This window comes from Lissotriton vulgaris, chromosome 9 (assembly GCF_964263255.1).
Source record: "Lissotriton vulgaris chromosome 9, aLisVul1.2, whole genome shotgun sequence".
NCBI classification, from domain to species: Eukaryota; Metazoa; Chordata; class Amphibia; order Caudata; family Salamandridae; genus Lissotriton; species Lissotriton vulgaris.
This window is the reverse complement of record NC_141697.1, coordinates 988,561,082-988,577,610: the sequence shown is the minus strand read 5'-3', so window position 1 is coordinate 988,577,610 and position 16,529 is coordinate 988,561,082. Positions and strand designations below refer to the sequence as shown.

The following is a 16,529-nucleotide window of genomic DNA, read 5'->3' as shown; positions in this document are numbered from 1 at the left end:
AGCGATGCAGCATCCCAAGGTCTGACGTTGCTGCTCTGCGTCTGTAAAATGGGACCTGCTGCTCCACATCCCAGTTTAGACTGTAAGTCCTCAGATCACCACCGATAATCATCAACCTAATGTCTGACATACTGTGCTCAATATCGGGCTCAAATTCAATCAAGATTACTGGGCCATATCGAGTGATCACATCCTCCCCAGCTTTATTGATTCGAGAGGGTGTAATCATTGGATTGGGATAACTCATCATATTGTTCAAAAATCCCCAAAACCTTCTTCTTCATTCCCATTGTTCATCCTCCTATCCATTTACAATATTGTATTCTAGTTGCATTTATATAGTATGTCCTACCCGAGATGGTGGACAACGCGCATGTAATCCCCTTAACCCCGAAGAAAGATGGAGAGGTAAATAAACAAAGAAGCATAACCACTTCCACCTAGGAATATTTGAATTATTTTTGGGATGTAAAAAAGTATCAATCAAGAGTGATCATTACTATGTAAAGATGATCCATTGCCATCTTTATTACACGTCACCCAAAATATATATTACACATTTGTTTTTTGTTTGCCCCAGATGAGGTGTACAGGAAGCACACTACTCCCTGGGAGTGCTTTGGGTGGAAGAGTGTGTGCATGTCATGTGGCCTATATGGTTAGTGTTTTGATGTTGTGTGTGAGGACCAGCGTTCTGCTCTTACTGTGTTTCGTGGCTGCATGCTGGCATGAATTGAATAAAAATTGAGTGTCATATGATGCTTAGAAAGTATGGATCTAAAGTATACGAGTGTCGTGTGGCCTATGTGGAAAGTATTTTTCTGTTCTGCGTATATGACAGACTGCTCAAACAATATTGCAGCGTACGCGTGAGTATAGACGAGTTTGAGATCAGATGCTGTCATGCAGACAGATACCTACCACTCATGGTCTGTATCATATATATTAATTAGGAGTATGTAACATATTTAATAATAATAATAATAAATTCTTTATTCGGTTTTTATCATTGTAAAAACATAAAAGCAGCAGTAAGAATTATAACACAGTACATTTGTAAAATTTCCGAAAAAGAAATAAATTCACTCAATATTATAGATTATTCCTATGCCTGATAATGCATTTTAAAAAATTTAGTACATGGTAACAGGTGCGCTCAGAGTCTAGCATCTGTAGGGATAGCATAGCCGGGCGACATTGTCTGAAACCCCAAGACTTTAGCAGTGGGAATAACCAAATCTTTCTGTGGGGCTGAAAGTATTTACAAAACAGTATCGTGTGCATACACGTCTGTAGAGAGGTATCGTCACATGGACAAAAAGTCAGGTTTGGATCCCAAGTGTTCTTTTTTGGGAAGGCCACTAGTCTATGGAAAAGGTTGAGTCTGAATCTAGTCAGGAGCATCTTATCGTATGTGCTGATTTCCAGTGTGAGATAGGGCTGAATTTGTGGGGTGAGCTGTACCATATTTGCATGTTGTACAGATTGTTTAGTTGAAAGCAGAGTAATTCTAAGAGTCTCTAGATGGTTCATGGCTTTCTGCTTCAGCTCTTTCTTAGTTATCTCAGTTAGAGTTGCTGGAGTGAGATAGTATCTTTCCAAGCCCATGTCTGTGAAGAAGCGCCTGACATAGGTGAGTCGGGCTATTTTGTGCGCACGATCCAATGCCATTGAGTCCTCTAGGATGTCTCTAGTCATCATGTTCTTGTCCGATAACCAACTGTGTCTCCAGAGTAACAATGGCTGAACTTTTATCAAATCCTCTATGTAGGGGATTCCCAGTTCCGCGTATCATGCGTAGATGGAAGAACACTTTGGGGCGGATAGAAGAAATCTCATAAACGAGTTCTCAGCTATTTGGAGAGAGCCAACATCAGCATGTCCCCATACACCGGCCCCATATAAAGCGATGGCTTGACATTTTGCAGTGTAAATTTTTAGCAGCTCAACTGGTGGTCTCCTTCCAAGTCTTTGTGAAAAGTTCATCAAAGCAACGATAGCTCGCTTAAAAAGGTGTCTCCTGGACTCAATGGCTGCTTTCCAATTTAGTCTTTCGTCAATCATTATGCCCAGATAAGGGTACTGGGGAGTCCTCTCAAGTTTTTGTTCATTTAGGTGGATGTTCTTTGTGCGTTTTCGCCCTCCACCAGCCACCATGACAAAAGTTTTTTTGACATTTATGTGCAGGTCTAAAGCGCTCATAAATTCAGCATATTTGTTCAGGGATTTCTGGAGTTCTATTGGTGTGCGGGCCAGGATAACTGCGTCATCCGCGTAGAGCAGTGCGGGGATCAGGCGTTGTCTTAGTCTTGGCAGGTCCTGCCCCCCCCCTAAACATCTTCTCCTCTAGCCCGTTAGTGTACAGGGAGAAGAGGAAGGGGGCAAGGACGCACCCCTGCCTGACTCCTCGCTCTACTCTAAATGACGCAGTAAGCTCTCCCTTTGTCCCGTAGCGCACTCTCGCAGAAGCTTCCGCATATAGTTCTCTTAAGAAATCCAGGAGTGGGTGAGCCACCCCCATATTTCTCAAAAGGGTCCATAGCTTCGCGTGGGATACGCAATCGAAAGCAGAGGACAAGTCCACGTATACCATGTACATTGTGCCCTGCTTTGCGTGAATGTACTTGGACACGATTATGCTTAGGTTGAGGGCCTGTTCTACGGTTCCAAAACCTTCTCTGAACCCGAATTGTAAGTCCGATAGGATCTTTCTTTCGTCTGCCCATTGCTGGAGTTGTTCTAGAACTATTCTACCAACTACTTTTCCTAGAGAATCTAATAAAGAAATGGGACGGTAGCATTTGACATCTTGGCGGTCCCCCTTTTTAAAAATAGGCACCATGATGGAGTTGGACCAAGACTCCATCAATCCCAATTTCGCTGCCGCAATGCATACTCTTGTCAGTATGGGGGCCCAGAGATCCGGAAGATGTTTAAAAAGATCTACAGGCACCCCATCTGGTCCTGGCGCTTTGCCCCCTTTGCTTAAGTTTAGTGCCTGCACTACATCGAGTATATCAAATTGTAGGCTGATTGGAAAGTCAACGGGAGGAAGGGAATGATACAATTCTTCTGTTGGGGATGTTAATTTAAAAATGTGAGAAAAATGGTTTACTCAAGTTTCCTCTTCTATTGCCACTTCGATCTGGGGTCTGTTGGAATCAGATAGAAAGGGGGTTTTTACTATTCGCCAGAAGGACTCGCTGTTTCTTGTGAGTGTGCTTTTATGTAGGTCGTCCCATAGAGCCTGTTTCAGCTCTTGTTTCCTCAGTTTCCTAGCCTTTTTATACTGGAGCCTTAAATGCTGGATCAGTTGTTGATCTCTTTCCGATTGTCTGAGAGCCTCTTTTAACTTGTTTAGCGAAACGGTACAATCGTGATTAAACCAACCTAATGGTTTTGTGTTATTTTGATTGTTTTTTCTAGTCAACATTACTTTTATATTGTCCAAGATGATCTTTAAATTTTCGAGAATAATATTATCATCTGTTTCCAGGTCTAGACATTTTATTATATTAGGGTATAATGTCTTTATTAGGTTGTTGGTAAGTTGGATAGGGTCTATCTTTCCCTATTTTAACGTGAATCCATTTATTCTGCCCAATTCGAGTCGATTTTGGGATAGAGTGTGTGCGATTATTGTTGTATGCGTTAATTGATTTAGGAGGTCTAAATCCAATCTAAGCGCAGAATGATCGCTTAGAGTGTTTACCAGTAGTGTAAAGTCCCTAATTAGATGCCTCAGCCCATCCGTCGAAAGAATGTAGTCAACGGTGGTCTCGTGCCCCCTCCCTAGGTATGTAGGTTCTAATGCATTGTTAACAGGGTTTTTCTTATTTACTATTGATAATTCAAGGTCTGTAAGAAGATTGTTCATTGCTTCCTCTGTTCCATCATGGTGAAAGTGCACGAGAGGGTTATCGTACTCGTCCACTAACCCGCAATTCTGATTGCTCAAGCATGGGCAGGGGTGTAGATTAAAGTCCCCTTCCCATAATAGATGGACAGTCACCTTTTTTTTGTACAATTGTCTATATTTGGCAATTTTTTCCTGAATTATCGAGAGGGTGTTGATGAAATAGTCCTCCTCTAAATTATTATAAAAGTTTATTAGGATACAATGGCTTCTTTTCCTACGGAAAGGGAAAACAATTGGAAATTTGGCGTGTATTCTGTTTTTAATAACTTCAGGCTTGGAGTTGTATTCGCTATATATGTAACCAAACCCCCCTTAGGCCTGCCCGCACTACTTGGGAGGGCTGGGGAGAAAAATGTTTTATAACCCACAATATGGAGTTCTTTCGTAGCCCATGTTTCTTGTAGGCATATTATCTTGCCTTCTTCAAGAAAATGGGCAGCTGAGCCGTCCTCTATTTTGGGGCGGAGACCCGCAATATTCCAGAAAATAACGGACAGGGGTTGTGTCCTATTCTCTTGAACTGCGGTCGTCCTCTGTACAAGATCTAGGGGTGAGATAGGTTGTTCATGAGTGGGAGTTTCGGGTGATGGTCAATCGACCATTTCTAGGCTGCTAAACCGATTCATGGTCGGTATACCCGACCAATTTACCCAGTGTGGTATTTCTCTATAAATAGGTCGGTATGGTCGCTGGGGTGGTGCACCCCATTGCTCCCATTCTCTTCCTCTGTTACGAGGTCCCACGATCTGCCATGGACCCTCCTGTTGCTGATAATTGGAATCTGTGGTTGGGTTGAGGCGCCAAAAAAGATTGTTGCACTGGGCAGCACAGGCGCTTAATCTGGCCCTGACATGTATTAATCCAAATCCCCCACTTTTTTTATGTCTCAGGACTAGGAAAGTAAGAAACTGCCAATATATAGTTCATCCCTTGAACAGGTCCTGCCACACACCATCTTTAGTCTACACATTGCTCCTTTATATACATTGCACTAAGCATCCTGCTCCTCCTCCCTTGCAGGGCCCAGGTAGCTCTTCATCTTTAGTTTAGACCCCACTGCTCTGCATGTATGGCATCCCTGGCAGGGCTTCTGCCTCATGGGTCCCTGCTGTGTTTTGCTTCTGTGCTTCTTGAAACTGACTCAGCTATACAGCATCTCAAGGTCTGACGTTGCTGCTCTGCGTCTGTAAAATAGGACCTGTTGCTCCACATCCCAGTTTAGACTGTACTGCACTTTAAGTCCTCAGATCACCACTGATAATCATCAACCAAATGTCTGACATACTGTGCTCAATATTGGGCTCAAATTCAATCAAGATTACTGGGCCATATAGAGTGATCACAACCTCCCCAGCTTTATTGATTCAAGAGGGTGTAATCATTGGATTGAGATAACTCATCATATTGTTGAAAAATACCCCAAGCCTCCTTCTTCATTCCCATTGTTCCTCCTCCTATCCATTTACAATATTGTATTCTAGTTGCATTTATATAGTATGTCCTACCCGAGATGGTGGACAACGCGCATGGAATCCCCTTAACCCCGAAGAAAGATGGAGAGGTAAATAAACAAAGAAGCATAACCACTTTCATCTAGGAATATTTGAATTATTTTTGGGATGTAAAAAAGTATCAATCAAGAGTATCATTACTATGTGAAGATGATCCATCTGTATTTCACGTCATCCAAAATATATTTAGACCTTTGGTTTTTTTTTGCCCCAGACGAGGTGGACAGGACGCACCCTACTCCCTGGGAGTGCTTTGGGTGGAAGAGTGTGTGCCTGTCATGTGGCCTATAAGGGGTAGTGTTTTTATGTTGTGGGTGAGGATCAGAGCTCTGCTCTTACTGTGTTTTGTAGCCACGTGTTGGCATGAATTGAAGCAGAATTGAGCGAGAGATAAGATACTTATAAAGTATGGATCTAAAGTATGCGAGTGTCGTATGGCCTACGTGGAAAATATTTTTCTGTTCTGCGTATATGACAGACTGCTCAAACAATATTGCAGTGTACGCATGAGTATAGACGAGTTTGAGACTAGATGCTATCATGCAGACAGATACCTACCACTCATGGTCTGGATCATATATATTAATCAGGAGTATGTAACATATTTAATATGGAGGATAGAAAGTGTCCGATTGTGGAGGGTGCAAACTTTGGGAGGTGAAATCTTCCATCAGCTATAGTATATTTTCTGGGGTCTAAAAAAGAGCACCAGGGAAGCATTATGTAATTGGCCACACACTGGATCACCAAAAGGCAACATATAGAAAGAAGAATGATACGCCAGTTGAGTATGTGCGTTGCAGGACACATCCAATGGAGGATAAGGAGCAACCATAGGAATGGGCGTTTACAATTAGGCCATAGGAATGGGCATCGTACAACAAGCCATGGTTTATGTCAAGAGTCCATCCAGATCCAGCCATATTCATCAGCATTAGGCAACCCGCCACAGTGAGTGCTGTGAGTAGCCCACCTAGGAGTGGTAGAGATGCAAAACGTATACCACCAGACATGGCATAAGCCAGAGGAGTCCACCAAGGAGGGTGGGATTGGTGTGGCAGAGGGTCAAGTGGGATGGGAAAGAAACACTGTGGTTCAGAAAAGAGGATGAGGGGGAAGGGGGAAAGGAAGTATAAGAAGACAGCGTGCAGCTTCCGTCAAAGGAGGAAGCCTAGATGAAAGAGAAGAAGGCCTCACAGCCCTCAGGCACACCGTTTACATCGTGTAAGGAGTGAGGGTCTGTATATATGGCGGTAAGGCAAGCGTCACAACCATTTTACAATTATTTATGCAGCTCTGCGGTCCAAGTTTAGACCCTTTGTTTTTCTGTCACAGCATAGACGGTTTCCGGCGGGTCCCACATGTGTCCCGCCTGAGGCAGAACATGAAGCAGGAAGTTTGTTCACGGGGGTCAAAGTTTATCAACAGCTCGACTGGTGTTTGTCCTTTCACCAATCACTGCAAGCAAACAACACATGGATCAGAGGCTTTGGCCTGCGGCCTGCAACAAGATCATTTACTATTTCCAGCTTTTTGATGGTTTCTGCCTTTTGTAAACCTAAAATTGTCAATGAGCGTGTTTTGGCAACAATAGCCACAGGAGATCCAGAGGCCCTGCTGTAAAGGGGGCGGGGAGGAGAGTATTTGGGGCCCGTGTTTGTTTCTATGAGACCTGTAGCCTGAATTACTCCAGTAAAGGGACTTAACCCCCCTGACAAGGAGGTGGAGAGAAAGCACCATACCAAAATAGTCCTATCAAAGCAGCAGAAGTAAAGCTACTTAAGTGGCTCTGCGGTGTCCACCAGGGGAGGAGGAGTCTTTGTGTGACACTGGTGGGAAGACCCCTAATTTCCATCATGGTTGCCTGTAAATGTGGACACTGAAAATATACCCCCAATGTAGGAGTGCATAATAAGTCCCACATATATAGTCTTTTCGACGCTTGGACAATGCTTTCCAGTAAGTTAAAGACTACACCCTTCAGTAAAGGTCTGATGCCTTTTGTGCGACAAACTTTCACATGTGGATACATTGTGGCAGATCACACACTCTTGTTCGAGGAGTTGAACGCTGTCCGGTGGAGTTACCAATCTGTTGGTTGGTAGGTTGCGCAAGTTCTGCTGGTAGGATGTCCATCATCCGACTCTAAACACGACACATATGTCGCTGGATGTGCAGAATGTAAATGTGTGATATCTTTGGTGGATTCCCGTTGACCTGCTTCGACTAAATCAGGATTTGAGTTCCTCAATATGTCTAGTGAATGTTGACAGTGGTCTGTGTGTGTTTGCCGCAAAGCCTATATTGAAGAGTCTATGTTGCAGACTGATACACGCATGGGAACCCCCTATTTACTTCTTCTTTTTCACTCTACAGCTTGACGTCGTGACATCGGATCACCATGCCTGAGAGAGCCCGGAGGGGCAGCGTCAAGAAAGCAGGCAAGCAAGGTGAGTCCATGGCTACAAAGAAGTCAAAATGGTGAAGCATTTGGGTCTAGTGACTGGACACTGTCTCATGCCGGGCCACCAGCATTAAAGCAAAAAACACACTTTTTTTTACTACATGTGGAAGGTTCCAAAAGGCAACATTCTATTTTGTTTCCAGCGCTGAACATTCTTGCACATTTCACTGCAGCATGATTTTTATATAAAAAATTATAAATATTTTAGCCAAGAATGAAAATGCAAGCCAGACCTGCTACTGTCTTTGCCAATGCTTATTTTTCTAAGATTCTCCATTGAATCATGTTCAATAAATGTTAAAAGCGTTATAGGGTGCCTTAGTACTGTGCCCTAAGACCCAGCACTTTCTTGACTTATTGCAACAAGAGCTGATATCTCCTGTTCACATTCTGCTGTGCACTCACTTGTCCGCAAACGCTGTCTTCACACGTGGGTTCGCCAGCGAATGCATAATGAAATTGACAGCCACACATGCTGTATGACTCAGTGCATGCAAAGTTGTTGTATATACATATCGCTCTGACTTTGGAGAAAGTATCTCACATGCCCCAGTGAGGCCACTTACAGCCAGTACAAATGCTCCTGATGAAGCGCTAATTTGCGCGAAACGCGTTGAGCTTGTTTCCTTTGTACACGTGAGCACTTACAGAAATGTATATGATTTACTAGGAAACTAATGTTAGTAAAAAGGGATTATTTAACACCCAATTTGGTGAGTTTAACTTGCTTTATATACATTCAAGAAAATCCTCACATTTCCCTTAAGGGAAGGAAGAAATTCGAACATAGGTAAGGAGTTTGCACTAGAAACTTAAGCCAGTGCACAGCAAATCAAGATAGACGATATTAGGTTTTGTTGTGCAAGAAATGGAAGCTCCCAGAGGCGATTCTATTTGCACTAAGTGCTATACCAGAAAACGAAAAAGTATTAATCAAAAATCGAGAGTAGCTTTCTGGTCTACATTAAGCTTAACCGAAGGTGTTTTGCGTCCAGCTTATCAGTTTGCCCCTGTATCTGGGTATGTCTTGTTTAGAAAGAGCACAAGGCAGGCCTAGCTCTAAGGTTTGATCCATTCCAATATAGTGACCTCTTGCCCCACCATAGCCAGACTCACATTCTAATATTTCTTTGAACGGCAGACTTTTTTGTGGGTATCTTATCGCAGATATGAGTCTGGAGCCCTGCCCTGGGAGGATATGAAGAGCGCTTCTTGACACGGCTTGAAAATCATTTCAGGTTTTTGCTGTGGTTTCTGACTTCCTGTTTCCTAGCAACAAGACATAAACCTTAAGTTTTTCGTCAACATTGAAGGGTGGTGTGTGCCTTTCTAAGCATCAAGAGAGAGGTAACGTGTTTTGGTTCAACCAGTGCCAGGGTTTCCTGTATCCCAGAATGCCCTTCTTCAGACACACCCTCGGCCAACTCGATAAGGGTCCAATACTTAAACCTGTGGATGTGCAACAGGTGAGCGGAGGTGGTACCTCACTAGGTCGATGTGTTCTGTCGACATATCCGTGGGTCGTCAGCGTTCCAAGCCTTATTTCCGATTGGTATGTTGTCATCTGTGTATCTTTCTTGTTGTTTTTACATGGGGTGGCCCCTATCACTGCATGCTTCATATGTTTTCTTGAGGTGTTTGATGTGGTTACTGAGTGTGTATTAGATTTTGAATCTGCACGATATAAATGTGATCCCTGCATGTTACATTTATTTTCTGTACGTTTCAGTTGTTATCTCTGCATGTTTTGAATGTTTTCTCCCATGTTCAGCTGGTATGCTTGCATGATTCAAGAGCTTTCTTTGTGTTTTTGAGTATTCCCTTTACATGCAGCTTGTGTTATCTCTGCAGCTCTCATGTTTTGCCTCTGCATAGTCCCTATGCTACTTTACATGTTTCGGTTCTTACTATAACCTGTTTTGGTTGTTCTTTCTCTGTTTTTGTGTACTATTTTCGCATACATCTGCATATTTTTATTTCTCTTTCATGTTTTGTGTATTTCCTCTGCATGTTTCATGTATTATTTGTAAACTTTCGGTCTTATCTATGAACGGTTCATGGTTTAGCACTCGAATGTCTGCTGTTATCTCCATATTTCTCGAGTGATGATGTCCCTGTATGTTTCAGATGTTATATGTTGTGCACGCTTGATATGTTGTTGCTGCCTGTTGCAGCACGTTTGGGGTTTTATCTCTGCATGATTTGACTGTTTCCTCTTTTCCCTGGGCTGTCATATCTAAATGTTCATGAACTATCTAGGCATCTCTGCATGTACATGCTGATATCCCCACACCTTTGAATGTTACCTCTATCTGTGGGAGCTCAAATCCTCGCATGTTTCTATAGAAGTCTCTTCATAATCTTTGCATGTTTCAATAGAAGTCTCTTCAAGTTGTAACTGTTACATCTGTGTGTTTTGACTGATATTCCTTCATATTTTGAGTGCTAGCTCTGCACGTCGCAGTCTGATTGATGCCTGTATTTTTTTGGCTGTTGTCTTCTTGTTTTGTGTTATATATCTGCATGGTCCAGCGAGCTTTTATCTCTTCTCTTCTGCCTTTATCCCAGCATGTTAGGTGTGCTCTCGCTGCATATTTGACTTTCTGTAAGTCTGCATATTTCTGATGATAACCCTGGGTATTTCAAATACAACCTTTGGCCATTGTGTATCTTTTTTATGTTACATCTCTGCATGATCCAGCTTTAATCTTGAGTGTTTGGCCGTTATGTCTGCACGTTTATTGTTGCATCTCTTTGTTTGTTTTTACTATATCTGTTTGTTATCGCACATATCCCTGGATCTTTAAAGCGATCCTTCTACGTGTTTCAGATCTGATCACGGTATGATTTGTCTGTTGTTTTATATCTGTGCATGGGTCCGTTTTATATCTTCTGCTTGCGTATTATAGCTGGATGTTAAATGTGCTATCTCTACATGTTTGCTTGTTTCAGTTATCACTGCCTGTGCCGGCTGATGTAAATCCGTACTTCGAGAGCTACCTCTACCTAGTATTACAGATCTGATCTTTGTATGCGTCGGCTGTTGTCTGCATGTTTGTGTTAGTTATATCTCTTCATGATCCAGCTTTTATCATTTGTGCTTTGCTATAGCTCTGCACATTGTGGGTACTATCCTTGCATGTTTATCTCTGCATGTTTCCTGTGCCGTATCTGTATGCTGAGTGGAACTCTGTATAAAGTTGAGAAAGAGGTGTTTATTTGGCTTCGTGCCGGTACATATTTCATAGGACAGGCGTGACGTCGAAGAATGTGGGATTCGCTGAATTTGGTGTTTTTTGCTGTCTTGCATCTGGTTTTTATACAAGCCGAGGTGGAAGACCTTTTTATAGTTCTCTTGATTTACTGTAGGTTATGTTATTAAGTGTTATTCAAGGTGACACCAACAAGGCAGCTACAGGATCGTTTAGTAGAGCTGTCTAAACATTCCTAACTCTACTCTGTAGGCGAGCTGCACATTTTCTGCTTATATACAGATGTCTCTGGACTTCTTACATAAGACAGGCCCATGTGTACTGCTTACATACCAGAGTCACGCATACTCTCCATAGACATGCAATGCCACTCATACAGAGGACCGTGGATACACAGGTTATACAGTACGGAAGGGAATCATACATATGCTACTCGCAAAGGTCATTCCCGAAGAGAGCACTCACATAGGAACAGCCCATACACTTCCTAAAAAGGACAGTCCTGGCGGAACCACTCACATAGGAGACCTTCTGTAGTCCTTAGACAGGATAGTCCATAAGGTACCCCTCGTAGATGACAGGGGCATATGCCCTTATATAGGAGAGTGATTGTATTCCACTGGCAGGAATCAGGTGCCTGTAAATGCGTCATATAGGACAGCACATGCTATGACCTCCAGTGAGACATGAATTGATACGCTCTTTGTTCAGCACGATCACTGAAGTGGTACTCATACATAAAAGAGCCATGGACACACACTGTATGCCAGACAGCCCCTAGTATAACACACAGACCCTGTACTTCATAAAGAGGAGATCATCTGGTACTTCACTTATCCAGGGACCCTATTCCATTTATCGCATTCTGCCCGGGATAGTGCTCATCTAGGAAAGTGGTCCACACACTTCTGTAGGGCAAATCCTCTAGCATATGGCTTATATAGGAGAACCGCCTGTACACTCTGTATGAACACATGACAGACGTGGGCTATCCCTCAAATATGAGATAGGTGTCCTCACACTCGCTATACCGGACACTCCTTAGGATATCACTGTGACGATTAACAATCAGAGGGGGGAGAGAGAGAAATCAGAATGGGTTCATTCTCCCTGGGCATATTTAAATAAACAGTTAGAATCCACTCCTTGAGATTAAGGGTGTCTCCTCCACAGTGGGGAACACCTTTATGTTTTTAGGTCCCCTCACACACCAACAGGTCCCTTGGTGTCATGCTTCATCATCGGGGTCATCGTACCCCTCTACGGGGTACAGCGTGCTGCGACCTACGGAGACGTGGGAGCACTTGTTAGACTATGTGTGGTGTTGGTGAGGGGGTATTTTGAATAAATGTGAGTGTATTGTGGGGTTTGGGAAATAGTGATAGTTAAAAAGAACCTGGCTCGTGGGGTGACTAAAAATTATTTAATAAGTCCCCGGGCTGGTGCTGTTAAAAATGAGGGTGGGAGGTCACTACGCTGACAATGTGCGTTACCTCAAAAAGGAGGAAACGCACATTGTCACCAACACCACACATAGTCTAACAAGTTCTCCCACGTCTCCGTAGGTCGCAGCACGCCGTACCCCGTAGAGGGGTATGATGACCCCGATGATGAAGCATGACACCAAGGGGCCTGCTGGTGTGTGAGGGGACCTAAAAACATAAAGGTGTTCCTCACTGTGGAGGAGACACCCTTAATCTCAAGGAGTGGATTCTAACTGTTTATCACTGTGACGAGCCATGCGTACACTCTTGGGCGGGAAAGCCCCTGCATCTCACTTGGAAAGCCACTGGTACACTGCTTATATATAATAGTACCGTCCCCTGGGTACAGTCTTATAGGACAGATAATGTCCTAACAGTTGCTCATGGGATACCTCTCATGCAGGAGCAAGTCCTGTAGAGGACGGCTCACTAGAAACTATTGCGACATGAGACACCCATAAACCTTATATAAAGCAGCTGATGGGATACCCCATCATAAGAGAGACACCCGCACATCCTGTATAGAGGACAGCCCCCGGATACCACTAATGTAAGACAGTGCCCCAGAACGCTTTTAAACTACAGCTCCTGGGATACAACTAGTGCAGGAGAGTCACCAATAATACTCGTATAGTACCATAACCAGCACACCACTCATATATAAGAGTCATCGGTGCACCTTCCAAACTTTCCAGTGCCCAGCATACAACACCTATAGGAGTCACTCTACATCCAACATATGCATGTAAAACCAATCTCTTGATTACATCTACTACCGGTAGGATTGTGCAGTTAATTAATTGTGTCAGCATGGCCATTGGTTGAGTTACTCCCTGCACAATTTATAAAGCACTTCCAAGTGATTTCTACTGGACCATTGTTTTGCATATTTGGCCTTAATTACTCCAGTTCCACTGGAACATAGGGTGCCCCTGTTTGATTTTGACATTGGTAAAACACGAAGCAACACACTTTCTGGCTACGGAAAATAACTCGCAGGCTTTCATCAAAGGCAATATTTGAACAGATATGCTGCGCTCGGTCCTTAATCTGGCAGCTCACAACTGACCTTGGCGGTCATTAACATAACACTTCACTCTGGCTATCACCACGGGAGGCATCTATTCTATACTGTGTGGGTGATAAAATATTTTTGCCTTTTTTTTTTTTTTTTTTACTGATTTTGAACGTTTATGACCTTGTCTTGAATAAACACATGACATTTCGTCAGACCGAGTTTAATGTTTTTTTTTTGTTTTTTTTTAATCTGTCCTATAAAATTCTGTGAGTTGTATAATTTCCCCCAAACTTGTCTTTGAAACGGGGGCGACCCGTTGAAGGCGAGTTTTCTTTTCAGAGTTGAGTACGTGCAGAGAGACGCTGGCCAGGGAAGCTCGCGCCGGGACCGGAAGTGGGCAGAGGGCAGTTGTGACAGGCCCGACGCGGCCCTGGAGATCCGGTCTGAGGACAGACTCCCCGGCTCCGCAGCTGAGAGGCACTGCTGGGGAAACGTCTGACATAAAGAGGAACTTTCTCCCCAGGGGCTGGGGGAGAATAGTTCACAAAAGCAAACCAGCTGCTTGCTTGTCTCGCAATTTCCTGTGCTCGATTTCCACTCCTGTTGCAGCAGTTGTTGAAGTCGTTGCTGAAGATAACGCTGGCGGTTTGTCCTCTCCCCTTCCCTATATACGTCGTTGGTTTTCTTAAGATCCACGTGCGCTTCATAGGACGCACCTATCACAAATAAGCCCAATAGAAAGTACAACAAAAATACAAGTTATGCCAAATAAACTTAAGACGCATAAGCGATTGAAACCACATTCGAAGGATTCTGTAAAAAAAGTTAAATACGTTTGGATACTACTGTAGAAGTGATTTCTGGATTTTTTTTGGTATGCCACGTGCAATGCAAAGACGCTAAAGCAGATACTTCGGCTATTTATCATCGACTATTTTGTAGAACATTTTCATGCCATCTTCTGACCCTAGCGCTAGCTTGTAAAAAATATGTAGGACATTTTGCGATGACCCTCAGCACAGCACGATTCCGCAAAGGCACCCAGGCAGTCCAATCCGTGTGAAACAAACCATTCTAGGGTCATGACTGGCTGAAAGCTTATGAGGTGAAGTTGGAAAAAACAAGTCAGAAGACTGAAGATTAGTTGAATGTTAAATTGTGAAGAATCATTAGAGGAAAAGTGAGTGGTATAGATTGCACACATTTTTTGGGACATTTTTTACTCCAGTTGAACTATCAGGTGGTACAGTGGCAAAGCATGGGAAAATAAAGATTAGGAAGAATTAAGGGGTGCTGCAAACTGTGTCGAACTGCTAGGGGTAAGAAAAGGAAGAGGCATTGCTATAAGAGAGAACGAAAAAATGAGAGGTATGGAACTAGAATAGAACTGTTGGTTTATACTGATCGGACGTAAGTGCAGGCGTAGTAAATAATGAGCACTATATCATGTGGTAGTAAAGCAGTCGTTGCACTTAAGGCTAGGCAGAGTCGGATGCAGTAAAGTCTGCATGGTGGGACTCCCGTGTAGAATGGACTGGATAAAACGGGGGGCGCATTGCGCGGTGCCCAGAGTAGTATCTCCAGGGGTTAGGGTATACTGCTCCGGGCAGCTGTAATTGTTTCCAGACCCAAGACTACCAGGCCTGAGATCACCGGACCAGGTAACTCTGGCTCCCTAAACACGGGAGCAGGTTTTATCAGCTGTAGGCTTGCACCTGGTGAAACTGCAGACACGGACGGTGGGATGAGGCACAGCCTGCTCTCTACATGATCCCCGCCATTGCGCTTCTGTATCGGGGGAGCAAATAATGGCTTTCCAGTACTCCCCAGGTGTGCCCTTCCCAAACTCACATCCTGCAACACTCCCTCGGCTGCCATTTACCAGCTGCTCAAAGAAGGTGTGAAACAGCAGTAAAAAATGGCCAGTTATTCAGAAAGGGGAATGACCTGACGGAAACCACTTTCATTCCCGGTGCGCATGTTATATGTTATTTTAGGTGGAATAACTTGTGATGGCTGTTATTAACCGTGGGGGTAACAGCCAGAATCGGACATTGTGGCCTCATGGTATCCCTGCACCAAATAAAGGGCAACTCATAATTAGGCAACATGTGAAGAGAACAAGCATTCGTACTGCCTATGGAAGGACCATAAGATAGTCAAGTCTACACTAACATTACAACTATTTCAGGCACACCATATCAGTAATAGTTCAGTGAGACTTACCAACAGTACTGTAATTCCAGGGTGTGATTTAACTACAGTATTTTAAGTTTTACTTTCATGAATGGGGAATTATGCCAGGAATCCGTGTTGGTGCAGCAATTCTCCATGATTGTCCCTCATTCCGGACACTTTCCCTAACACACATTTTGCCAGTATTTCCTGGTGAAATGTGCGTGGTTTAAGGATCTCAAAAGAGCTGTCCTTCCTCACAACACGCAAACCCTATGCAGCTGCTAACTGCCCACACTGGTCAAATCAGGATTACTGAGGACCCTTTAATGAGGGCATACGGGTCCCTATGATTGCCCATGTGACCTGTGCAAGAGGACTGATAATGGAAAACTGGCTGTGTAGCTATGACTGACACATGATTACCTATGGGTCAGGGAAGATGTCACATATTTCTGTAGAGTGCCTCAGAGCTAACTTTATGTCCAGCCACAGCAAGGTAATTTTCAGAACCCACAGCACAAAGATGCTTCTTGTAACATGCACTGAGCATCGTAATTATGTATTTTAGCATTAATTGGGCATAGCAATAGGATTCAAAACGTAGTCAAAAAATGGCTGCCTGCTAGAAAAGTGCAAACAGGAAGGCTATGGCCCAGAAGCCAAAGTTTAAACTCCAGATGTTGCAGGATCACCTTTTCACTGAAGTCATATGCTTGTTTTTCCGTTGTTTGTTTGTATTCGTG

At 43.5% G+C, this 16,529-nt stretch overlaps 1 protein-coding gene across 2 annotated transcripts in view; it reads left to right on the top strand.

Annotated features, from left to right (window-relative positions):
• LOC147692685 (uncharacterized) overlaps nt 1-16,529 on the top strand; it is a 430,724-nt gene that overhangs the window by 110,787 nt on the left and 303,408 nt on the right. Inside the window, exon 2 of one of the 2 annotated variants that reach the window (XM_086938862.1) lies at nt 7,807-7,880. In XM_086938862.1, the coding sequence (XP_086794988.1) occupies nt 7,832-7,880 (49 nt within the window). In that variant the 5' untranslated portion in view covers nt 7,807-7,831. Of the gene's footprint in view, nt 1-7,806; nt 7,881-9,339; nt 9,447-16,529 lie in introns of those variants that run through there. The other variant, XM_086938863.1, reaches the window with a different exon arrangement.